The 25,597-nt window shown below is 39.5% G+C and overlaps 1 protein-coding gene across 1 annotated transcript in view; it reads right to left on the minus strand.

The window, feature by feature from the left end:
- Positions 1-25,597, minus strand: part of plrg1 (pleiotropic regulator 1) — a 39,961-nt gene that overhangs the window by 11,486 nt on the left and 2,878 nt on the right. The window contains exons 2-11 of the mRNA XM_078541822.1: positions 25,458-25,564; positions 14,123-14,256; positions 12,480-12,533; positions 11,886-11,979; positions 10,023-10,113; positions 9,767-9,868; positions 6,802-6,894; positions 4,382-4,531; positions 4,129-4,230; positions 3,790-3,892 (exon numbers count right to left, since the gene is read on the minus strand). Coding sequence (XP_078397948.1) covers positions 3,790-3,892; positions 4,129-4,230; positions 4,382-4,531; positions 6,802-6,894; positions 9,767-9,868; positions 10,023-10,113; positions 11,886-11,979; positions 12,480-12,533; positions 14,123-14,256; positions 25,458-25,564 — 1,030 coding nt within the window. The remainder of the gene's footprint in view (positions 1-3,789; positions 3,893-4,128; positions 4,231-4,381; positions 4,532-6,801; positions 6,895-9,766; positions 9,869-10,022; positions 10,114-11,885; positions 11,980-12,479; positions 12,534-14,122; positions 14,257-25,457; positions 25,565-25,597) is intronic.

A 25,597-nucleotide genomic window follows, 5' to 3' on the forward strand; every position in this document is an offset into this window, starting at 1 on the left:
AACACAGGACTAATTAATTACCTCACAGTAAAGGAGCCTCTAGATAGCAGTGATCATAACATGATTGAATTTCACATTCAATTTGAGGAAGCAAAGAATGGGTCTAAGACTAGTATTTTAAACCGAAATAAAGCAATTACAAGGGTCTGAAGACAGAGCTGGCTAAAGTGAACTGGGAAATTAGGTTAAGGGGTAGGTTATTAGAGATGCAGTAGCAGATTTTTAAGGAGATATTTCATAATACTCAGCAAAGGTACATTCCAGTGAGAAAGAAAGGTTCTGATAGAAGGATGCACCATCCATGGCTAACTAAGGAAATTAAAGATAGTATCAAATTTAAAGAAAAAAAAAGTACAATTCTGCAAAGGCTGGTGGTAGGTCAGGAGATTGGACAGGATGACTAAAAACAAAAGGAAGGACACATTAGAGAAAGCTAGCTAGAAATACAAAAACAAATAGTAAGAGTTTTTTCAGTATACGAAAAGGAAAAGAGTAACTAAAACAGCAATGGTCCTCTGGAGAGTGAATCTAGGGAATTAATAATGGGAAATAAGGGCATGGTGGAAGTGTTGAACAAATATTTTGTGTCTGCCTTCATTGTAGAAAACACAAATAACATCCCAGAAATACTTGCAAACCAGAGATGTAAAAGAGAGGGAGGAACTTGAAACAATTACAATCACCAGGAAAAGGGTACTGAGAAAACTATTAGAACTAAAGGTTGACAAGTCCCCAGGACTTGATGGACTTCATCCTAGGGTCTTAAAAGAAGTGGCTGCAAAGATAGTAAATGCATTGGTTGCAATATTCCAAAATTCCCTAGATTCTGAAAAGGTCCCATCAGATTGAAAAATAGCAAATATAACACCTCTGTTCAAGAAAGGAGACGGACAGAAAGCAAGTAACCTCAGGCCTGTTAACAGGATGTCTAGCATATAACCTCATATTATTGAGGTTATAGCAGGACATTTAGAAAATCTTAATGTAATCAGAGTCAACATGGTTTTGAGAAATACAAATTATCTTCTAATTTATTAAAGTTCTTTGAGGAAGTAACAAGCAATGATAAAAGGGAACCTGTAGATGTGGTGTACTTGGATTTCCAAAAGAAAGCTGATAATGTGCCGCATCAAAGGTTACTACACAAAATAAGAGCTCATGATGTAGTGGGTAACGTATTAGCATGGACAGAGAATTGGTTAGCTAACAGGAAGCAGAGAGCGGGGATAAAATAGGTCTTTTTCAGGTTGGCAAGCAGTAACTAGTGGAGTGTCACTGGGATCAGTGCTGGGGCCTCAACGGTTTACAAGCTATTAATAACTTGGATGAATGGACCTAATGTATGGTTGCTAACTTTGCTGAAGGCACAAAGATAGGTGGCAGAGTAAGTTGTGAAGAGACATAAGGAGTCTGCAAAGAGGTATAGGTAGGTTAAGCAAGCTGGCAAAAAATTGACAGATGGAGTATAATGTGGGAAAATGTGAACTAGTCCACTTTGGCAGGAAGATTAGAAAAACAGTATATTATTTAAATGGAGAGAGATTGCAGAACTCTGCAGTTCAGAGGGTACAGAGGGATCTAAGTGTCCTGGTACATGAATCTCACAAAGTTACTACGCAGGTACAGCAGGTGATTAGGAAGGCAAATGGAATGTTGTTATTTATTGCAAGGGGAATAGATTATAAAAGTAGGAAGTTTTGCCAGAGTTGAACAGGGTGTTTGTGAGACCACATCTGGAGTACAGTTTTGGTCTCCTTTCTTAAGGATATAATTGCATTCAAAGCAGTTCAGAGAAGGTTCACTCGACTGACCTAGGATGAAGGGGTTATATTATGAGGAAAGGTTGGATAGGTTGGGCCCATAACCATTGGAGTATAGAAGAATGAGGGGTGATCTAATTGAAACATCTAAGATCTTATGGGGGCTTGAGAATGTTGATGCTGAGATGATGCTTCCCCTTATGGAACAGCACAGAACTAGAAGATGCAGTTTAAAAATAAGGGATCTCCCATTTAAGAGAGAAATTAGGGGAATTTTTTTCTCAGAGTCATTAATCTGTGGAATTCTCTTCCTCAGAGAGCAGTGGAGGCAGGGCAATTCAATATTTTTAAGGCTGAGTTAGATTCTTGATTGACAAAGAAGTCAAAGGTTCCAAGGGGTACAGTTGAGGTCACAATGTGATCAGCCATGATCTTACCAAATGATGGAGCAGGCTCAAGGGGCCGAATGGCCTATTCCTGCTCCTAATTCGTATGTTCGTATGCCCCACTGCCTAAGTGGCATCAAGGTAGGCTGCTCATACTTCCTATATCAAATTCAGCTCTCTGCTTTGGGCAACAATATCCAATCCAGAGCAGAGCTTGGGATCTTCAAGTAAAACTTTAAATTAAGCTATTGTAAGACAAATATACACAGTAGGTAAGTCTAATTGTGTTACTATAAAATGTACTATTTTAACTGAACCATAGATTGGAATTTTTTTTTAAAAAATCAGTTACTGGGATGAGGAAATGACAGACCAAAGATTTAAATCAAATTTTCCAGAAAGCATTTTTAGTGATTTATCAGGAAAAGCCATTCTGTGGCCATATTGTGCAATTCTATACAATTCTAGGAAAAGCACAAGAATATAAGAAATAAAGGAGCAGGAGTAAGCCATTTGGCCCCTCGAGCCTGCTCCGCCATTCAACAAGATCATGGTTGTGATTCTGGCCTTAATTCAACTTTCCTGCCAGCCTCACTTGACTCTCTCCTAGATCAAAAATCTGTCTAACTCAGCTTTGAATATACATGACACAATCAAAGGAAAAGGATTGCATACAATCATTAAAAACAGGTGCCAAGACATTTAAAGTGGAAAAATCGCATAGGAGGGTGTTTACGTCGGAGTTAACATTTATCAGTTGCACCAATTTTCAACTCTGCACCTCACCGGTATTTCTTGTTAGTTGGACATTAGCTTGTTGGTCACACTACTGCCTTAAGACTTTATTGGTTAGCTCAAAGGAAACCAGAAGCAAATCAGGACATCAGATGCAGAGAATGTACAAATCAAAAGACAGGAAGGTGCTTAGAAATTGACATTGAGAAACTACCAAGGACTTCTAGAAACAGCTAATCATAAGGAGCACAAGGGATCAGAAAAATCAGACTTTAAATGGTAAACTAAGGCCAATCATCTGCAAATCAGACTATGGTAACACATCCTATGTATCACTCCATAGCCTGCTAAAGCATAAACATTAGCCTAACCACTCCTCCCCAAAAACTGTGATATAGTATGGTGTTATACCCTCCAGAGCTGTAACCACAGTTACACCAAAACATTATATTATTATTCTGCCATACCGCACAAAGCAAGTCTTTCCACAGGTCACCACTAGTCAAATTGGGCAGCTTTAGAATAAACCAACAAATTGAATCAAGTGAGATAACGCAAAGTAAACTGGCTTTAGAGATCCTACATTTTATAACTGAATTAATCCTCCTCACCAACAGCTTTAAATCAGAATTCTAATTATGTTTGCAAGCTTAGAAAAGTCACAGAAATCGGGCATTTTCAATGTGTCTTTGCTGAAGTTTCCCATTTGGAAAGGTTTACAATGACCAATGAGTGCATCAAGAAAACTACCCTGTATTTAAAAACTGATGCCAATCAAGGTAGGTGGGTGAAAATACTCAAATCACTTAAACGTGCATAGTCTTATGTATCAAGGGAAGCTAGGTAAGATAATATATGTTTCTTTATTCAACCGGCTAATGTTTAAAGTAAATATGCAATTCGCTTACCTGTAATAATCTGTGGCTCTCCAGCTTGACATTTCACAGTTGCTACTGTATTCGTGTGCCCTATTAATGTGTGTACATTTGCTTTTGTTCGAATATCCCAAACCTATGCCAAAAACAAAGGAAAAAACAATCAATCAGTTCCTCACAGGAATGCAACTGCAATCTGCAATGCAAAACCAAGCATGAGTATCTCCGAAAAAACTGAGAAATCAGGCAGGTTTTATACATCACATTAGCAAAACCCAAAAGATATTAATCTATGATCAGGTTAATGATGGATTTATAGTCCATGTATTACATCTATACGGAGTTGCATTATGATCTTGGAAAACCACTTGCCCTTGCAGTTGAATCTCTGCCACACGTTATCAAGACATCGATGGTTGGATGCAAATCAAGCCCATACACTGCACTTAAATGGCCATGGTAATGTCGGATAACCTAAATAAAACAGGAAACAGAAATAAATATGGATGTACAATAGTTCATAAATTTACACAATATGCACATTCAGTGCCAACAGTGATAAGCGAAGCTGCAGAACAGAACACTAAATTGATTTTAATAATGTCCGTACTGTGAAAGTCTATACCTTATTATATTCCAGATCCCAGCATTTCACTTGCTTATCCTCTCCACAGGAGAAAAGGTACGGACTGCGTGAACTGACTGCCACTCCTCGTACAGTGCTGATATGCCCAGTCAAAGAGAGCTTCAGCTTACCACTCGCCAGATCCCAGATCTGTGCATTAAAATATTAACAAAATAGTTTCTCACTATAAAACTAAACAGCTTTAAAGTGATGTATTAAAGGCATAAAGTCAATCAACGTGGTCTCTCACATTACAATACTTGCATGATTTTACAAGGAACTGTTTCAAGTTCCTAAAACAGTAGCTTAGTTGGTCTATAATAACAGAATTATTTTCTCTGCTGTAATCTGCATTACAAACTTCAAGTACAATTAGGGAAATGCAGTCAACAATAAAAATCTCATTTCAAAACAGCATTTAGTGCCAGCTACAAAATGCTGTGAACATACAGATTCGTCAGCACCTACAGAGAGGACAGAGGGGTTGACATTTCAGATAAAGACTCTTCAGATCCAAGTCTACACCAAAAGCATCAAGCTGTTTTCCCTACGGATACTGACTGCCCTGCTATGTTTCCAGCATCTTCTATTTTTGTTTCAAATTTCCACCATCTGCAATATTTGCTTTTTATTTCAATCTCATCTATTTGATTATTTTTATTTGATGAACTACATTCTTAAAAAGATTATGCAAGAAAATGCAGTCAACTATAAGAGCATCATTTACTGAATTATATTGAACCAATTTTATGTGAAGTCTTTTTCTGTCTTTCCAGTAGTAAAGCCCTGGCATTGAACTATTTCCATTTATAAATTTCTTAGTTATTTCCTATACATCAATATTTCCAGTTTGCCTCATTCTCCAACCTCTCTTCACAGCCTCATTTTTGATGTTTCTGCAACAGGAAAATGGACTTACTGATTACAGTAAATGTATTTGCTAATGCTGTTAAATAGGCACCATGGAATTACTTTCTGTGCATTAAGTGAAGAAGAAGTGAAGTGCAAAGACCCCAAAAAAAAGGTTGATGGTTGCAGACTGCTGGAGAAGTCCTAGGAACTAGTCAAGTAGAATCCAAAAACAAAAGTACCAGCAAAACATGGATAATAAATCTGTAAACTATTCCAGACAAATTTTATAAAGTCAACAACCATGAATCCCAAAAAATAGAATAATTAAAGTAAAAATGGGACTGTGCAGAGAGGACTGCAGCATCTTCTAGCAAGTGGACAGTCTCACCTTGCCAGTCTGTGATATTTAATGCAGGCCAGTGTTATGGAACTTTTTAGAACAATCTATATTAATGACTTGGATTCAGGGATAGAAGGTACTTTAGCTAAATTTGCAGATGACACCAAAATAGGTGGGAAAGTAAATTGCAATGAAGAAATAAGAAATTTACAAATGGATATGGACAGGTTAGGTGAATGGACCAAAATTTGGCAGAATGGAGTTTAATGTGGATAAGTGTGAGGTTATCAATTTTGGTCGGAAGAATAAAAAGGCGACTTATTATTTAAATGGAGAGAAACTTCAGAATGCTTCAGTGCAGAGATCTGGGTGTCCTCGTGCATGAATCGCTGAAAGCTAGGATGCAGGTACAGCAGGTAATAAGGAAGGCAAATGGAATTTTGGCATTTATTGCTAAAGGAATAGAGTATAAAAATAGGCAAGTGTTGTTGCAACTGTACAAGGCATTGGTGAGGCCGCACCTGGAGTACTGTGCACAGTTTTGGTCCCCTTACTTGAGGAAGGATGTAGTTGCATTGGAGGCGGTTCAGAGGAGGTTCACGAGATTGATTCCAGAGATGCAGGGCTTGTCTTATGAGAAGAGATTGAGCAGTTTAGGCCTATACTCGCTAGAGTTTAGAAGGATGAGAGGAGATCTAATTGAGGTATATAAGATGCTAAAAGGGATAGATAAAGTAGACGTGGAGCGAATGTTTCCTCTTGTGGGGCATTCTAGAACAAGAGGACATGGTTTTAGGCTAAGGGGTGGTAGATTTAAATCAGAGATGAGGGAGAATTACTTTTCTCAAAGGGTCGTGAATCTGTGGAATTCACTACCTCAGAGTGCAGTGGATGCCGGGACGTTGAATAAATTTGAGGAGATAAATTTTTAGTTAGTAACGGGTTGAAAGGTTATGGGGAGAGGGCGGGAAATTGGAGTTGAGGCCAAAATGAGACCAGCCATGATTGTATTGAATGGCAGGGCAGGCTCAAGGGGCTGAATTGCCTACTCCTGCTACTAGTTCTTACATTTTTTGTAAATGATAACAGCTCAGCCTCAGGCATGCCTTTCACATCAGCTCCATGCATCAGACCAGGAAGAAAAAATGGGAATGGAAATAAAGGAGAATTCACCTGAATGTACAAAATAAAAAATAATTTAAATTGTACTTTTAACATCCAACCTTACCTTAATAGTTCTATCAGCTGAGCCAGTGACAAACCACTGATTTCCAGGTTCAACTGCAAGACATCTAACCCAACCCAAATGGCCGCTGATTACCTATAGGTTAATGAGAGATTCAAGATTAGCAACACTAGATCATACATTTTCGACCATGAAACTGAAAAAAAGAGATGAACAAAAGATAAAATTACAAAACCTCTACAAATCATTCCTGCGAATGAAAAATAAAATCTCTGCATTTTTTTTGACTGAATGTTATTGTACAAGATTTCAAGAGCTTCACGTCACTTCTCCCAAAATTATAATTTGCAGTTGAAATAATTCTGTGTTTTTATTGATTGTGCATTCCTTGGAAATCTATGAACATAATGGCCCAGATTTTGCTGTAGCAGGGCATCTAAATGGTGTCTGTCATTCAACTGGTTTGTGGATGGGGAAGTTGAGCTGATAACAGCATGGCAAGGGAAACAGGGTATTTGAGACCTGAGTGAACAAGGCAAGCAACTCTGCATCAATCTGATTGGTTAAGGTGATGCATTGAGAAATACATTGTGAAGAAAGTGTAAATAGAGAGTAGTTGAATTCAATGTCAAACCAGATAAAGAGTGGGGGTGGGGGGAGAAAAATTGCATTGAAAGGAAAAGAGATTAAGGAAAAGTACATTTAATTTAATTTTAGATTCTTAAAATGAATGAATATCTATACTTTAGTGCAATTCCAGAGGGTAATTGGCAGCAATGAACAATTATCAGATCAATAAAACGGTACTTATATTTGCCATAACAAGAGCTAAATTTCAGTGGCGAGTTTAATTCATATTCACCATGGAGATACAGAAACTTCATGCTATTCAATGTATGTCAATGGTGAGGCATACAGCATGATGCTGGTTTTGCAAATTTAATTGCATAATGATGCAGCACAATTCAATCAACTTTTGGATATTGGCATTTAACCTCATATCTGTCTTTTACCTGAAGTTGCCAAATGATTTACACATGACAGGGAGCACCATTAGCCTCGCCAATCAGGTCAATTACATCTATACCATGAAGGGGACATATTCCCAGGTGTAGAATATTGCTATTCATAATCCACATAATGAGACATAAGAAAGGATTCCATTGGCTCAGGGCACAGCTGAAGAGGATGAATCAACTATGTTGGGATTGCAAGTGCAAACCTCCATCATGGCACTTGGAATACATATTGTACAACCATACTCTGGAACTATGGAAGTTTACAGCACGGGTGACCATTCAGTCCATTGCATCAAAATATGTTCTGTGTTAGCGCAATTCAAAACAAAGTACAATGCCCTGTTACACTCATTCAGCCCATCGAGCCTGCTCTGCCATTCAATATGATCATGGCTGATCATCCACTTCAATGCCCTTTTTCCCTTTATGTTATTGATATTTAGAAATCTGTCGATCTCTACTTTAAACATATTCAATGACTGAGCTTCCACAGCCCTCTTGGTAGAGAATTCCAAAGATTCAAAGCCCTCTGAGTAAAAAAGAATTCTCCTGTTCTTTTCCCTTCGCTCTTTAACTTCTCGTTTTAAATATTTACCTAATTTTTCCACAAAATGCAATAAGCTCTGTCTCAACTACTGCTTGTTGTAAAGCATCAAATGTTTTATGGACTCTGTAAATAAATTTCTCTGTGCCACTCTTCTCCTCTGTTAACATTTTACACTGATAGCCCCTCCCCAATGACTGCCCTAGCAGAGTAAGTAGTCCCTCCACAAAGCACATGATAATTTAAAAAAGCTTAAATCTGTTAATCTTCCTTGTTCAAGTGGAAATAACACCAACATCTCAAGTATTTCTATAACTGTAGTTTCCCATCTCCAACATCACTATCTATGGCTAATTTCATTTCATAATGGAATACCCAAATCTATACACAAACCTTTATACAAATGTATTACTTATTAAGTTTTGTTCATTAGACCCTATCAATAAAATATGAAATACTTAGATTTTTGAATGGTTTTATCTACCAACAATTCCAGGGATGTATTTTAACCCCAGATCTTCCTGTTTGTCCACACCATTCAGTGTCTTTCACATTCCTCATTTTACTTACACTTACGCACATTAATTTACATCTTGCACCAATCTTGCCATTTTGCTGTGCTGTATTGCTCTCCTGAAATCTTTTACAGTCCTCTTTGTTGTTTGCAACCACACCCCCAACCCATTTTTTTTGTGTGGTCTCCAAATTTCAAATTTTCAACAATTGAACCCATTGCTACTAACCCACTAAAGCACCCCCTCTCCAGCCTTCGCCAATCTGAACAACGACCAACAATAACACTTTCCTGTAAGTTAACTGACTTACTATTCATGGTCATCTCCTCTTCTACATGCTCAGTTCCTCTTATACAAATACCTGAATTTTTCTATCGAGGTTCTTGTGAATTTATTCAATGTCTTCTGAAAATCCATATGCACTACCTCTGCTGAATTCCCTTTACCTATTTAACCAGTCACTTCATCAATACTGTGTTGGTTGCTCCTGATTAATTAGTTTCTAAAGGCTTAATTTTATCTCAAATTGCAGGGTCAGGGGTTGCCCATAATTGACATTATACCTCGTCCATATTTTCCTGATTTAGTCTTCTCTCCCTGAAAACAGCAGCATTCCTCTTGCTCACCTCTAGTCTCCGGGCACAATTTGCATATTTGAGGATTCAAAAATTGTAGTCAAGAGCCTTCGCTGTTTTCTTCCCTCAAAAGAGTCATGTGCATGCCATCAGGACTAGTGACTTACCTACCCTGAGTTCTGATAATCTTTTTTTTAAAATACAAGTCACTTTTAAATTGAAAACATTCTTACATGTAATTAGACAAAAAGGAAGACATCTTAACTATTATTTGTCATACGCTGAATTTTTTTTAGCTGTGAACATCTACAAATAGATTATTTATGCAAAAGATTCACACTATCATTTGCTCACTCTGTAAAGCTTCCAAGGTGGGTGCCATTGTGGTTTCGGCATTGTAGGAAGTTTCCTTGAAATTAGTGAGGAATTCTTTGAGCCTCCAACTTCCATTAAAGCCTATAACATGATCAAACAAGCACAAGTAAGAAAAGGTAAGAAAAGATTTGTGTATTTTTACTCTCTTAAAAATCTACTGATGAAATTCTGTATTTTCTCATGAGCAATTTGTGCTAGCATTTGCAATTTCTTGTACCTATCATAAGAATCTTACCATGGAAGATACTGGAGGCTGTGACCGTTCAGCGATGCCTGCATGTCTATGAATATCAGCAACACTGGCTGCATTACGATTAGCATCTTGTCTGAAATTGAAATGAAATATATTCCATTTAATGAATAAAGTATAGAGAATGAGCCAACATCAGTATACTAATAAAAACAGAAAATTACAAAAGCCACTCAACTATTCCCCTCATTGTCACTTAATAACTTTTGCTTAAAACTTAAATACTGAAATATTTAGTCATCAGTCAAGGTGTTTGAGCTTCAAATTTAAAGGTCAGTTTCCTTACACAGCTACAAGTAATAAATGCTCCAGATCAACAGCAGGAAAATAAATGGAAACAATGGACTAAGAATTCTTACTACATTACACAGAAATTAATTCTTCGCAGACTCAACTGAAATCTATGGCTGTCAAGCTTCCAAGCCATCGGATTCAGGATTTAATTTATTTGAATTACATTTGCACTAGTTTTTACACCATTCTGCAAAATCCTCAGTGATTTCATGGAGAACAGTTTTCTTATCCAATTGCTCCATTGTCATGAAACAGAATATGCTGGACTTGGACCACTTGCTTTTATGACAAAATCATATCAAACTCAACTCAAGCTAACTACTGAATGTGTAAAAACTATTTATTAGCTGGCTAAAATTCATGTTTGGTTTAAGATTTCTTATTCTTTCTAGACCATATAGGAGAAAAGAACACAAAGTGATGAAACGGCAACTTCAAAATTCAAAAGGGTCTTACTTTAAATTTAGTAGACCAGATCTTGCTGTAAAATAACAATGAGGTCAAAGGAGCATGTCGTTATTTATGCACAAATAGTACACCAACTTTAGGCACAGAGCAGAAGCACAGTAAAATGTCAACATCCAGAAGTTGCTGTCCAATTTGTACCACTCAGCTCTGCCATTTTGCTGTCTGCTTCACCAATGGCATGCATTGGATTGCATGAGGTTGCTATATTTGTACAGTAAATATGAACTAAACTTGCCACAAAAAATTAAGTCAACATTTTTAAGTAGCCTTCTTACAATGTGATAGCTGTTAGTTACCACCAATCAACCTCTCTGCTTCTGAAAAATTATGACAAGTATGAACTCATATTCCTTCAGGTATTACTAGTTGGAGATTTCAAAAACGTTACTTTTTTGTAAAGAAATACTTTTCCTTTGTCTCTTCTCTCTCTCAATTCAGTCTTTCTTCTATTTCTCTTTCTGCATCTGATTTGACATTGAATTCACCCGTTCTAATTTACACTTCTTTCTCAGTTATTCTTTTTAACTTTCAATCGGACTGATTAAGGAGGTACAGGTACTTGCCCTGATCATTCAAGTCCTAGATGACAATTTCCACCTCTAAATTGCCCATACTGCTGCTAATATGCTGCTAAAACCTTCACTAATGCCTTCAGTACCTCTAGGCTTGACTATTCCAACACACTTCTAGCTGGCCTCCCATTTTCCACCCTTTGTAAGCTTAGTTCACTGTCTCTTGAGCAACCTTTAACAAACTTCATTAAAATTCTGGAAATGTGAACCATTCCCCCACAGTAACACAGTCTCTGGCTCACTATGGGAGGTAGTTTTTATACTGTTGAAAACAATAACATTTTGCAGTATATTGTACTATTTCTCATTATTTGTTTGATTTTATGAAAATATCTTAAAGAAGCCAAATGTTATTTCCACATAAACTAGTTATTTATGGCACAGGAGGCCATTCAGCCCATCAAGTATTGCCATTCACATAGTAACTGGTGTACACAAGATTCATCACAATAAAAACAAAAACTGTTATTCATGTCAAATTTCTATTCAGCAAGATATATTTTGATAGACTTACCTAGCTTGTGAAGGAGGAAGCGCCATAGCCAAGGCCTGAGCACTTGCCTCACTGGGCATTTTCTGCACCTGCGTATCAGCTGTCAGAGCAACTCCTATAATTAACAGTGGCTTAATGAATATTGCATATTAAGGCATAGAAAGTACATACTTAATTTCTAAATTATGCTGCTGTGCCAGTAAGTACTAATTCAAAATCCTTAATTTCAGAACTCAAGATACTACTGTTGAGTGTTATCTTGAAAATGCTGTAGTGTTTCTGGTTACGATGCACTCATTTTTAACCAATTCCTGTCTGTTATAAGCATATTTAAAAATCCCAAATTTGGTTTTGTAAAAGTCTGTGGTAATGTTGCTTGAACATCATGAATAGACAACCCATTTACAAAATTCAAGTTAATCCATATTAAAAAGTAAAGCACAATTTTGTTTGCATGGTCATTTTTTTTTCTGCAGTTGCTTTACCCCACTGATCAACTCAGTAACAGGGAATCAGGGAGTCTGATACCCAAGAGGTCAACTCAGTCATTGCTGGAACCCACTGAAGATTATAAACCTCAAAAATGACCTTTTTTTTTTCAAAAGGGCTACTGACCTGGACCCGGTGGGTATGGATGTGTACCAGTTATAATGTATTCGGACTCTTCACCTAAAACATAACAGACGCAAGACATCGATTTTTATCACAGACCTCAGAAAGTCATTTAAAAACATTAGAAAATATATTTTATAACCAGTATTTAATTAAAAACACATGCAGATAACTTATCAAGTTTTTTGAGGAACATTTTAAACTTAAGAGCAAAATTACTTGTGTACATTCAAATATAACTTTTTTAAGGTGGCACTTGTTATAGCCAGCACTGATAACCCAAGATTACTCATGTTCCGAGCACATACTACAATAACACTTCAGTTCAAATCATAATTGACAGCACCTACTAAATATCATAACACTCAATACCAGCCAGATTCATACTAAAAACCATCTCACCAATTTCAGCTTTAATAGCACATTTCGGATTTTGTTATGTAGCATTTTACAGCACAAAAATAGACAACTTGGCCAAACTGGTCCACGTCTGTGTTCATGCTCCACACAATTCATATTATCTTGAGGTTCTTGAGGTCTGATGAAGTGCTCAATCTTCACACTTGCAAGTTAAATCACCAGGAAATTCTTACCTGGTAATTATTCCACAACACTAGACAAAGTTCAGTTACATTTACATAGCTTTCTGTTGATGCAAAAATGGCAGTTTTGGGTGTATGCCGCTCCAAAAATGGCAACATCACATAGCAAAAGTTTTACTTCTGATGGGAGTCTTAGGCTTAGTACTGGATGGAGTCTGTTCATTATAAACGCAATCTATTGAGCACTATATAAACTTTCTAACAATATCGGAAACATCTGATGCCACCTGCAATTTTCTAAATTGAGAAAAAAACTCCCAGCACAAGTTTGCAGGTCACTTGTCTGACAGGCAAGGGCAAATTTGCAGCTGCTGTATAATTATATTACTGCTGGTTGCAATTTGCACTCTGAAGCTACCCATCTCAGGCTGGAAAGGCAGTCTTGAATATGATGCAGAATGTAATTTCTTCAAATTTCTTTAGAAAAAATAATTTAAGGATACTATAAACTAAGATTTCTTTAAGTTAAAGTGGCTTATGCTAAAGTGGCAGAGAATAATAAGTACAAATGCACATTAGTCTTAATTGCTGTTACAAATGATCCACATGACTGTTAGGGTGAGAAATTTACAACTAGCAGCCAAAGCAAAGGAAATCAATATAACTGGTAACGCCATGAATTACTCCACTAGAAACATTCATTTTACTGATTTCAGCGCCCGACCACAGTAACTAGAGCAATCAGCTTTTCTTTTATAAGTTACAAAAATACTTTATTTAATCTCACAAAAGCATTAGATACTGTTATATGCTTTCATTTATATCAATTTGGTTCCAAGCACCACTGTTCCTCAATCTCTCTCACTTCACAGTTCCCAAATGAAAACTATTTAAATTCAAGAGTTTTCTCCCAGAAAATCAGCCGCAGAGACCAATTAAGAAATTGAGAACAGGAATCCATACTCCAGATTTTAAAGATTGTTTAATATCTTGTAAGTCGAGTACTAAAGTCAGAAATAATAAAATAAAACAAAGGAAATATACAATTAAATTCATTTCTGTAAAAACTGAAAATATTTCCTCTATTGTGAGTTAAAAGCATACCATGATTAAGATCATAATGTCCATGATTGTAGGAATCAGATTGGGAACTTTTTTCTCGGATTTCTTTAAGTATAGGCATATGAAGCACAGGACTGTACTCAGTTTGAAGCTTCACATTCATCTTGAGCTTGTAACTGATCAAATACAAAAAGTGCAAAAACAATGAATGAATAGAAAAGCAACTCTCTGAAACAGCTTTGCACCATAAAAACTTTCACATAAAATAGTTCTGCGTCATTTACTGTTGTTATACTGAACAGTATGCAACCTCAGCCATAATTTTTTAATACGTTCTTTTATGGGATGTGAGCATCACTGGCAAGGCTAGCATCTGTTGCACATCCCTAATTGCCTTTGAGAAGGTGGTGGTGAGCCGCCTTCTTAAACCGCTGCAGTCCATCTGGTGCACAGTGCTATTAGGGAGGGAGTTCCAGAATTTTGACCCAGGGACAGTGAAGCAATGTCGATACAGTTCCAAGTTGGGATTGTGCGTGGCTTGGAGGGGAACTTGCAGTTGGTGGTGTTCCCATGTATCTGCTGTTCTTGTCCTCCTAGGTGGTAGAAGTCACAGGTTTGAAAGGTGCTATAGAAGGAGTCTTGCTGAGTTTATTATAAATGAGTAATTAAAAATTATGAAATTAAATCCTCCTCCTCTTTTACTATTGCACTGACAGTTACCTTTCCACTTATTATGCTTACAGAATCATAGAAAATGCAGGTGTGAAATTAAGAAGGAAATTAGGAATACAAAGAGGGCAGTCAAAATTGTCAAATAAAATTGAGAAAAACTCAGCATCATGAAGGACCTACTTGCGTTAACAGAGAGGTCAATAAGCAAAACAGATAGATTCGAAGTAATTAAGAGAACGATAAGAAAGATAAAAAGAAATATTTTCACCCAGGGGGTGGTGTGGAGTTCTTGAACTCATTGCGTGAAAGGGTGTCAGAGGCAGAAACCCTCATTCTATTTTTAAAATACTTGGATATGCACTTGCCATAACCTACAAGACTAATCACCAAGCACTGGAAAGTGGAATTATTCCAAATAGCTTTGGTCAGCCAGTGTGAGCACAACAGGCAAATGGCTTTCTTCTTTGCAAAAGAACGTTACAATTCTATGCTTTCATTTACATCAATTTTTTTCTAAACTTTACTAAAACTATTCTTAATTTTTCATATTTTCACCCTATGAAACTGCAACAGAAATATTTAGGTAAAGTTTATTCAATCGAGGTAGCACAACATAACAAATAACAGACTTGCATCCACAACTTCTAGACACCCAGTTCCCGGATCTCAGTCAAGACACTGAGGGAGGTACCAGGTGAGATCAGGAATTTCCTCAGAACAGAAAAAATACAGAATGTCCCTGAGTTGGCCTCACACAGCTTACGGCCAGCATTGCAACATGATGTTAGGAGGGGTTGGGAAGCAGATCACCTACACACTCCAGCAACCACATGGTGGTGCACTGGATGAGCCATACAAGCACCTCCATCTTTAAGTGGTTGGCACAGCAATCGCAGAAAACAGTGAATCACAAACAGAGTGCAAAAACTGGGAATTAGGTGCGAGTGGGGCATTCTGGAAGCAGTAGTGGGCATGTAGTGTTTAACTGAAATTTAGTTTAATGATTTAAGGTTCTAATTTAACTTTTTGAATTTAATTTAGATCTTTAAAACAGTAAAACAAACATACTAGGAAGTCAACCCTTAACTACCCGTCAGTGGCAGTTAACTGTCAAACATCTGTAGACACATTATGCCTGAATAGACACTAATTATTAAGTGCAGGAAGCTGGGCCAGCAGTTGCATCTTGGGTATCGCTCAAAAAAGTATATAAAAGTAAAAATTATCTGCTGATTTACAGAGTGATCACAGAAAAAAACGCAATGCAAACAGAGTGTAAAATTCGGAAATTTGATGCAAGTCAAATTCGATGCAGAGAGGGAAGGAAATGTTGTTTTTTGCCTCCAAAACCTGGTGGTTTGTGTAATAGATGAACATTTAACCTAATCCACCTTTAACTTAAGTTGGATCAATTAGTGCATTAAAAGATTAAAAATTATAAGCCTGGTACAAACAGAGAGGAGACCTGAGCAGAGGCTGCAGTATATATTCAGCAATTCCAAAAACATCAAAAAAAAAATCAAAAAGTGATGAGACAGGACAGCAGGTAGGTGATTAGTTGGTGAATATTACCATTTTCTTCTCTGTAAGTTAGGGCAGTGGGACTAGGATATTTAGTTAATTTAATACATAGAGGCACAGCTAGGCGCCTCAGTCCCATCAAATAAATATCCCGTGTCATGTGGGAAATCCCAAACACTTCTTCTACAGCAGGAAGTGTCATCTGCGTAGGACCCCAATCTCCAGTTTCAGAGTCTGGCCAACACATAGCATGACAGCAGTGAGACTGAGGGCTACAAGGATAGCACGATCGAAGAAGTGGTCACCCTGCATCTTAGGGCTGTGCAGGCAGAGAGGGAATGGGTAACATTCAGGTAGTGATGGCAGGCCAAACAGGTAGTGCGGAGTTCTCCTGAGAGTATCTTGCTCTCTAACCAGTATTCAGTTCTGAATATTGGTGAGGGCAATGATTTCTCTGGAGTGTGCAGCCAAAATCAAACAGCACAAAGTCCAGCTTGACTGAGTACTGCGAGACAGAGTGCTTAATTTGATGCATGAGGGAATTCAGCACAGTGAGGGAGATGGTGCTCTTCTGGTCTTTTACAGAACAAGGAATGATCCGAGAGACGGAACCGGAAATGGAGCCAGCAAGACCCGAGAGCTGAAGCTCAGGGCATTCATTAGGTGGGCAGGTAGGTGACTAGTTCTTGAGTTTTAAGTTTTTTTCCTCTCTGAACTGGGACAGTGGTTTAAACTGGTAATGGGGAGATATAAGCATTGTATAAATTTATAGCTTAACTATTTAAACTCCTTAATATAACTTCAAATAAATGTTCAATGATATTTCTAAACCTGAAACCTAATTAGTTAAATAAAGCACAATTAAGATAGCAGGGTAGGTGATGTCATGCAGCTGTACATGTGGGAGCTGGTGGGCACCAGTGTGATCCAAAGGAACAAAATCTGCGGTAAGTGTCTGAAGCTCGAGGAACTTTAGCTCCGAGTTGATGAGCTGGAGTCCAAGCTTCAGACACTGCGGTGCATCAGGGGCGGAGAAAGTTACCTGCACGCTTTGTGCCAGCAGGCAACCACAACCCTTAAGCTAGGTGCTTCAGAATTGTACCGTGGTCAGGGTCAGGAGGGTGTGACTGCAAGTGAGGCAGCTACAGGAATCCAGAAGGTAGCACTGGAGAAGTCTCAGCCCTTGCACTTGTCTAACCTGTTGGATGATCTTGCAGATTGCGTGGATGACAGCACAGACTGCAGGGAGATGAGCTAACAGACCACAGCACCATGGTGCAAGAAGCCATTCAAGTAGGGGAGTAAAAATGAATGGAGTTTAGCAGGGAACAATATAGTTGAGGAATAGATACGGTCCCATGCAGATGAGTGCGTAAGTCCCGAAGGCTGTGATGCCTGTTGACACCAGGACTAAAGACATCTCCTTGGGGTTGGAGAAGAGCTTGGAGTGGGAGGGAAAAGATCCAGTTGGCATAGTCCACGTGGGTACCAATGACATAGGCAGGGCTAAGAAAGACATTCTGCTAGGGGAGTAAGAACAGCTAGGGGATAAAATAAAAAGCAGAACCACAAAGGTAATAATCTCTGGATAACCACCTGAGCCTCGAGCAAATTGGCGTAGGATAAATAAGATCAAAGATTAGGCATGGCTCAAAGATTTCTGTGGGAGAAATGGGTTTCAATTCATATGGCATTGGCACCAGAACTAGGGAAAGAGGTAGCTGAACCTTTGGGATGGCCTTCACCTGAACCCCACTGGAACCAGTGTCCTGGCAAATCATATAATGACCACTGTAGAGAAGGTTTTAAATCAGATAGTGGGGTGTGAGGGAAGATTTGGAAAGTTAAAGGCGAAGGTCAAGGCAACAGTGCAGGGCAGTGATCTGGGGAATGATAACCAGTGTGAACGGAAGGGACAAAGCATACAAACATAAGAGTGCACCAGAAAATAATGTCAGAGGAGGGAAAAATGGTAAAAAGATAGAATTAAAGGCTCTTTATCTGATTGCACACAGCATTCATAACAAGATGGATGAATTGATAGCACAAATAAAAATAAACGAGTGTGATATGATAGCCAATGAAAGATATGACTGTAAGGTGACCAAGTCTGGAACCTGAGTATTCAAGGGTATTTGACATTTCGGAAGGATAGGGAAAAAGGAAATGGGAGGTAGTGTAGCTCTGTTAATAAAGGATGAGATCATTATATTAGTGAGAAATGATCTTGGCTAAGATGATCAAGATGTGGAACCAGTTCGGTTGGAGATATGAAATGGCAAACAAAAGTAGTCACTAGTGGGGGCTAGTTTATAGGCTCCCAAGCAATAGCTACATTGTGGGAAAGGTATAAGTCAAGAAATAATGGATGTTTGTAATAAACATATTTCAATAATTGTGGGCAATTTTAATCTTCATATAGATTGGACAAATCAAATTGGCAAACATAGCCTGCAGGGTGAGTTCACACAGTCCATTTGGGACAGTTTCTTAGAACAATGCATTCTGGAATTAAAAGGGAACAGGCTATTTTGGACCTGGTAATGTGCAATGGGACAGGATTAACTAATGATTTCATAATAAAAGAAGCAAGAGTGATCATAACATGAAGGAATTTCACATTCAGTTTGAGGGTGAGAAATATGGGTTTAAAACTAGTGTCTTAAACTTAAATAAAGGCATTTACAAGGGTATCTAGACAAGAGTTGCCTAAAGTGGACTGGGAAAATAGGTTAAAAGGCTAGATGGTAGAGAAGCAGCTGCAGATGTTTCAGGAGATATTAACACTCAAAGATATATTCCATTGAAAAAGAAAGGCTATGAGAAGAATGCACAATCTATGGCTAACAAGGAAGTTAAAGGGGGTATCAAATTGAAAAAAAGGGCGTAAAAGGTTGTGAAGATTAGTGGTAGGCTAAAAGATTAGGAAAATTTTAGAAACCAAATGTGACTAAAAAAGAACTTCCACATATGAAAAGGAAAACACCAGTTGAAGTGAGTGAGTGAGACTGGGGAATTAATGGCAAACAAGGAAGTGAGAGTCTTCCAACAAGCATTTTCTATCTGTCTTCACAGTAGAAGACACAAAAAGCATCGCAAGAATAGTAGAAAATCAAAAGGAAGGGAGGAACTTAAAAACAATCACTATCATTAGAGAAAAAAATCCCATTAGTTTTCCTAATATTAAGGTTGACAAGTCCCCTGAGCCCGATGGCCTGTATTCTAGGGTCTTAAAAGAAGTGGTTGCAAAGATAGTGGATGCATTGGCTGAAATCTTCCAAAATTTCCTAGATTCTGAAAAGATCCCAGTAGATTGGAAAACAGCAAATGTAACACCTCTATTCAAGAAAGGAGGGAGACAAAATGCAAGCAACTATAGGCCAGTTAGCCTAACATGTGTCATTGGGAAAATGCTAGAATACAATATAAAATAAATAGTTGAAAGCCATTTAGAAAATCATACTACTATCAGACAGAGTCAATATGGTTTTATGAAAGCAAAATCTTGTTTGGCAAATTTATTAGAGTTCTTTGAGGATGTAACAAGCAGGGTGGATAAGGGCATAAGACTTAGCAGCAGGAATAGGCCATTCGGCCCTTCGCGCCTGCTGACCATTCAATAAGATCATGGCTGCTCTGGTTGTGGTCTCAACTCCACTTTCTGGTCTGCCACCCATAACCCTTGACTTCCTTGCCTATCAAAAATCTATCTAAATCAGCCTTGAATACATTCAATGCCCCAGCCTCCACTGCTTTCAGGGGAAGAGAATTGCACATACTGACGACCCTCAAAAAAAATCTCATCGCCGTCTTAATAGGGAGACCTCTAATTCTTAAATGGTGTCCCCTAGTCCTAGTCTCCCACACAAGAGAAAACATCCTCTCGGTATCCACCCTACCAAGTCTCCATCAGGATTTTATGTTTTAATAATATCACCTCTCATTCTTCTTAAATCCAATGGATGCAGGCCCAACGTATCCAACCATTCCTCATAATATAATCCCTCTTCCCAGAAATGATTCAAGTGAACCTTCTATGAACTGCTTCTAATGCAATTATAGCCTTCTTTATATTAGGAAACCAAAGCTGTACACAGTACTCCAGATGTGGTCTCACCAAGGCTCTGTACAGCTGCAGTAAAACCTCCTTACTTATATATTCCATTCCCCTTGCAATAAACACCAACATTCCATTTGCCTTCCTAATAATTTTCTATACCATACTAACTTTTTGTGATTCATGTACCAAGACACTCAGATCCCTGTGTACCACAAAATTCTGCAATCTCTATTTAAATAGTATATTGCTTTTCTATTCTTCCTGCCAAAGCGGACAGGTTCACATTTTCCCACATTATACACCATCTGTCAAATTTTTGCCCAGTCACTAAAACGCACTCAGAAGAACTTTTCTTAGCCAATGCATAGCAAATTGGGACTTACTTTTAAAAAATGAAGTTGGGCAGATGGAAGGGATATGAGATGAGAGCATTCTGGTGGCAGTGATCATAACTACATGACACTTAAGATAGTTATGGAGAAGGACAAAAATAGGCCAAACGTAAAAGTTTTAAATTGAAGAAGGCCAATGTTACTAAACTGAGGTGTGATTTGGCAAAAGTGGACAGAAACTGCTACTTGAAGGTATATCAATGGGAGGCATTCAAGGAGGAGATACAGAAGGTTCACAACAAATATGTTCCTGAAAAGAAAATGTGTCAGACTCCCAAATCTAGGTGCCCCAAGATATCAAAGAGCATACAGTTTAGGATAAGGCAAAAAAGGGGGGCTTATGTCAGATACTGAGACTTTAATACATTTAAACAACTCCAATCTGGAAATCCAAAATCCAGAAACATCAGTTGTCCAGAAGTTTTTCTGCAGGCCCTATAATTCACAGACTCACCACTCGCGGCGCTGCACTGCAAAATAGGAGAAAGACAAGATGGATGACAGACGAAATGTTGAAAGAAAATGATGAAAGAAAACAATCTTTTTTAATGTCCAATGATTTTTCTCCAGAGTTGCACGCAGCAATGTCCTGGAGATTGATCTTCAATTCCTGGAGACCTGGTTGGAGAGAAATATTTTTAAGGAGTTAAGGAGAAATGTTTTTACCCAAAGGATGGTGGAAGCAGAGGTGAAAGTGGACGACGACAAACAGGTCAGAAAACAATTTCAAAGAGCGAGATTCCAATATTGAAAACTCAGCACTCTGCCAAAATACGGAAACTTATCATCCCTGTGGGGGTGTGGAACTCACTTCCTGAAAGGCTGGTAGAGGCAAAAACCTTCATTGCAGTTATAAATGCTTAGATACATACTTGAAGTGCCAGAACCTACAGGGCTACAGAGCAAGAGCTGTAAAGTGGATTAGGCAGGAGAGCTCTTTTTTGGCTGGTACAGGCACAATAGGCTGAATGGCCTCCTTCTCTGCTACAAATTTTGTTTCCTTGTTGGGCTGACCCCTCATCTCAGGAATCCTGGCAGTGCCTGCTCAGATGGTCCCTCGGGATGTTCAACAGCATTTTACAGCCAACGAAGTACTTTTGAAGTGTGACCGTTGTTGTAATGTAAAACATGCAGCAGCCCATTTGTGCACAGCGAATCCCCACAAAGAGCTATGTGATAATGACCAGAAAATCTGTTTTACTGATGTTGACTGGGGGATAAATATCAGTTAGGACAATGGGAATAATTCTCCAGCTCTTGTTCGAAATGGCGTTATGGGGTCTTTTACGTTCATTTGAGAAAGAACGGACCTTGGTTTAATGCTTCACCAGAACACTGGCTTCCCAAACACTGCAGCACTCCCTCACTGGACTGCCAGCCTCGATTTTTGCACTCAATTCTTTAGAGTGGGACTTGAACTGCAACATTTTAACTCAAGAGGCGAGAGTGCAACTGAGCCACGGCTGACATTGACAACAGTAACAAAGTGGATAAAAGTATAATACTGTGGATGCTGGAAATCTGAAACAAAACAGAAAATGCTAGAAAAACTCAGCAGATCTAACAGCATCTGTGGAGAGAAAAACAGATTATCGTTTCAAGTCTGTATGACTCTTCTTCAGAGCTAAAGAGAAGTAAAAATGTGATGAAATTCATACTGTTTAAGGCGGGTGGAACAGGTGAAGCTGGATACAAAGGCCAACGATAAGTGGGGGGAAAGGAGAGATTGACAAAGATGTCATGAACAAAAGGACAAAGGGGGTGTTAATGGTAGTGGTAAGTGCTAAAGGAGGTGCTGATAGTGGCATTAAGGTAAGAAAGCAGAATGTGATAATAGCAGGACAAGGATAAGTACACTGAAAAGAACAACATGAACTAGTGACAGATGGCCCTTGTGGGGATGGGGGGAGGGATGGGACAGTGGTGGGGAAAAAAAGATCGAAAATAGGACAAAAGATGGGGATAAAACATTGAATAAATGAATAAGAATGAAAATAAATAAAAATAAGTGGATAAAAAACAAAAAATAAAAATAAAAAAGAATATTGAAAAAAAGGGTGAGGATAGAAGAGAGAGTTCATGGTCTGAAGTTGTTGAACTCAATGTTAAGCCCGGAAGGCTGTAAAGTGCCTAATCGGAAGACGAGGTGCTGTTCCTTCAGTTTGCGTTGGGCTTCCCTGGAACATTGCAGCAGGCCAAGGACGGACATGTGGGCATGAGAGCAGGATGGTGTGTTGAAATGGCAAGCGACAGGGAGGTCTGGGTCATGCTTGCGGACAGACTGAAGGTGTCCCGCAAAGCGGTCACCCAGTCTCCATTTGGTCTCTCCAATGTACAGGAGGCCGCATTGGGAGCAGAAAATGCAGTAGACCTAACTGAAGGAGGTGCAAGTGAAGCGCTGCTTCGCCTGAAAGAAGTGTTTGGGCCCTTGGACGGTGAGGGCGGAGGAGGTAAAGGGGCAGGTGTTGCACTTTCTGCGATGGTAAGGTGCCGTGGGAGGGGGATGAGGTGTTGGGGGTGATGGAAGAGTGGAACAGGATGTCCTGGAGGGAACGAGCCCAACGGAATGCCTGCAGGGGGGGTGAGGGGAAGATGTGTTTGGTAGTGGCAACATGCTGGAGTTGGCGAAAATGGTGGAGAATGATCCTTTGAATGCGGGGCCTGGTGGGGTGATAAGTGAGGACAAGGGGGACCCTATCATGGTTCTGGGAGGGAGAGGAAGGTGTGAGGGCAGAGGCGCAGGTCATTGGTTAAACACGGTTGAGGGCCCTGTCAACCAGAGTGGGTGGGAAACGTCAGTTAAGGAAGAAGGAAGACATGTCAGAAGCGCAGTTTTGGAAAGTGGCATCATCGGAACAGATGCAACAGAGGCTAAGGAACTGAGGGAATGGGATGGAATCCTTACAGGAAGCAGGGTGTGAGGAGCTATAGTCAAGGTAGCTGTGGGGGTCAGTGGGCTAGTAATGAATATTGGTGGACAGTCTATCACCAGAAATTGAGACAAAGGTCAAGGAAGGGAAGTATCAGAGATGGACCATGTGAAGATGATGAAGGGGCAGAAATTGGAAGCAATATTGATAAATTTTTCCAGGTCTAGACAAGAGAATGAAGCAGCAATTAAACAATCATTGATGTACGGAGAAAAGAGTTGTGGGAGGGGGCCTGAGTAGGACTAGAACAAAGAATGTCCCACATACCCCATAAAGAGACAGATATGACTGGGACCCATGCGGGTACTCATAGCCATACCTTTTATTTGGAGGAAGTGAGACAAGTGTAAGAAGACATTGTTCAGTGAGAGAACAAGTTCAGCCAGACGGAGGAGAGTAGTGGTGGACGGGGATTGTTCGGGCCTCTGTTCAAGGAAGAAGCAGAGAGCCCTCAGACCACCCAGGTGGGGGATGGAGGTGTAGAGGGATTGGACGCCCATGATGAAGAGGAGGCGGTTAGGGCCAGCGAACTGGAAATTGTTGATATGACGCATCAGAGGAATTTGGGATGTAGGTGGGAAGAGACTGGACAATGGGGAGAGAGAGCGAGGTCAAGATAAGGAGAAATGAGTTCCATGGGGCAGGAACAGGCTGACATGATCTGTCTACCGGGACAGTCCTGTTTGTGGATTTTGGGGAGGAGTTGAAGAAGGCAGTCAGGGATTGGGTGACTATGAGGTTGCAAGCTGTGCACAGAAGATCTCCAGAGGAGATGAGGTCAGTAATAGTCCTGGAGACAATGGTTTGATGTTCGGTGGTGGGGTCATGGTACAGGGGGAGGTAGGAGGAAGTGTCTGAGAGTTGGCGCTCAGCCTCTGCGAGGTAGAGGTCAGTATGCCAGACAACAACAGCACTACCCTTGTCGGCAGGTTTGATAATGAAGTCAGGGTTGGACCTAAGAGAACGGTGTACGGCAAGTTCAGAAAGAGTCAGGCTAGAGTGGGTGAGAGGAGCAGAGAAATTGAGACGGCCAATGTCACACCTACAGTTCTCAATGAAAGGATCAAGGTCAGGTAAGGGGCCAGAGGGAGGGGTCCAGGTGGAGGGAGAAGACTGGAGGCGGGTGAAAGGATCCATTGAAGTGGGGGGGAGGACTCCTGCCCAAAGAAGTGAGCATGGAGGCAAAAGCGGCGGAAGAAGAGTTCAGCACCGTGCCAAGCCCGAAATTCATTGAAGTGAGGGTGTAAGGGTATGAAACTGAGTCCTTTGCTAAGTACTGAATGTTCCGCATCAGAGAGGGGAAGGTCAGAGGGTATGGTGAATACACAGCAAGAGCTGGGACTAGAAAACGGGATGGGGTCAGAGGGAAGGGAAGGGGTGGAGAGTCCTGGATGGGCGTTGGTAACAAAGTGGACATGGGCTTCGGAGAAGTGGCGCAGAGATACAGCAGAGTATGGTCAACATACATATGGAAGTTGATCCCACGCCTGCAGGTAATGTTGTTGCCTATGCAAGGGCAGTCCCATGGATTTAGACAACAGAGAGAAGATGGTGGAGGATTATTGTATCAATATCAATACAAGTAATAAGCGGTTTCAGCAGACAAAACTAAGGCATGACAAAGAACACAGGTCTAAGTGTTCTGCAAAATTTACACATTATGCACCAAACATAAAACACTTGGGACTTTGACATTGGTGGTAATGAGGTCAGGTGCCTCTTGCATCAATGCACTCACAGTCCAATGAGGATACTTATGCCTTCAGTAAATATTATACTTTAAAATCAGCACAAGCACTCACCTTTTCTCATCTACTGCAATGGGCTTAGCATGGTCACTAACAAACATGTCATGGGTTCTTTTCAGAGATCTGAACACCAATGTGTGTACAGAGTGTTTCTGCACCTCCTGACAAAAAGAAAAAAAATAATTTAACATATG

Source organism: Cetorhinus maximus, chromosome 1 (assembly GCF_964194155.1).
Source record: "Cetorhinus maximus chromosome 1, sCetMax3.hap1.1, whole genome shotgun sequence".
NCBI classification, from domain to species: domain Eukaryota; kingdom Metazoa; phylum Chordata; class Chondrichthyes; order Lamniformes; family Cetorhinidae; genus Cetorhinus; species Cetorhinus maximus.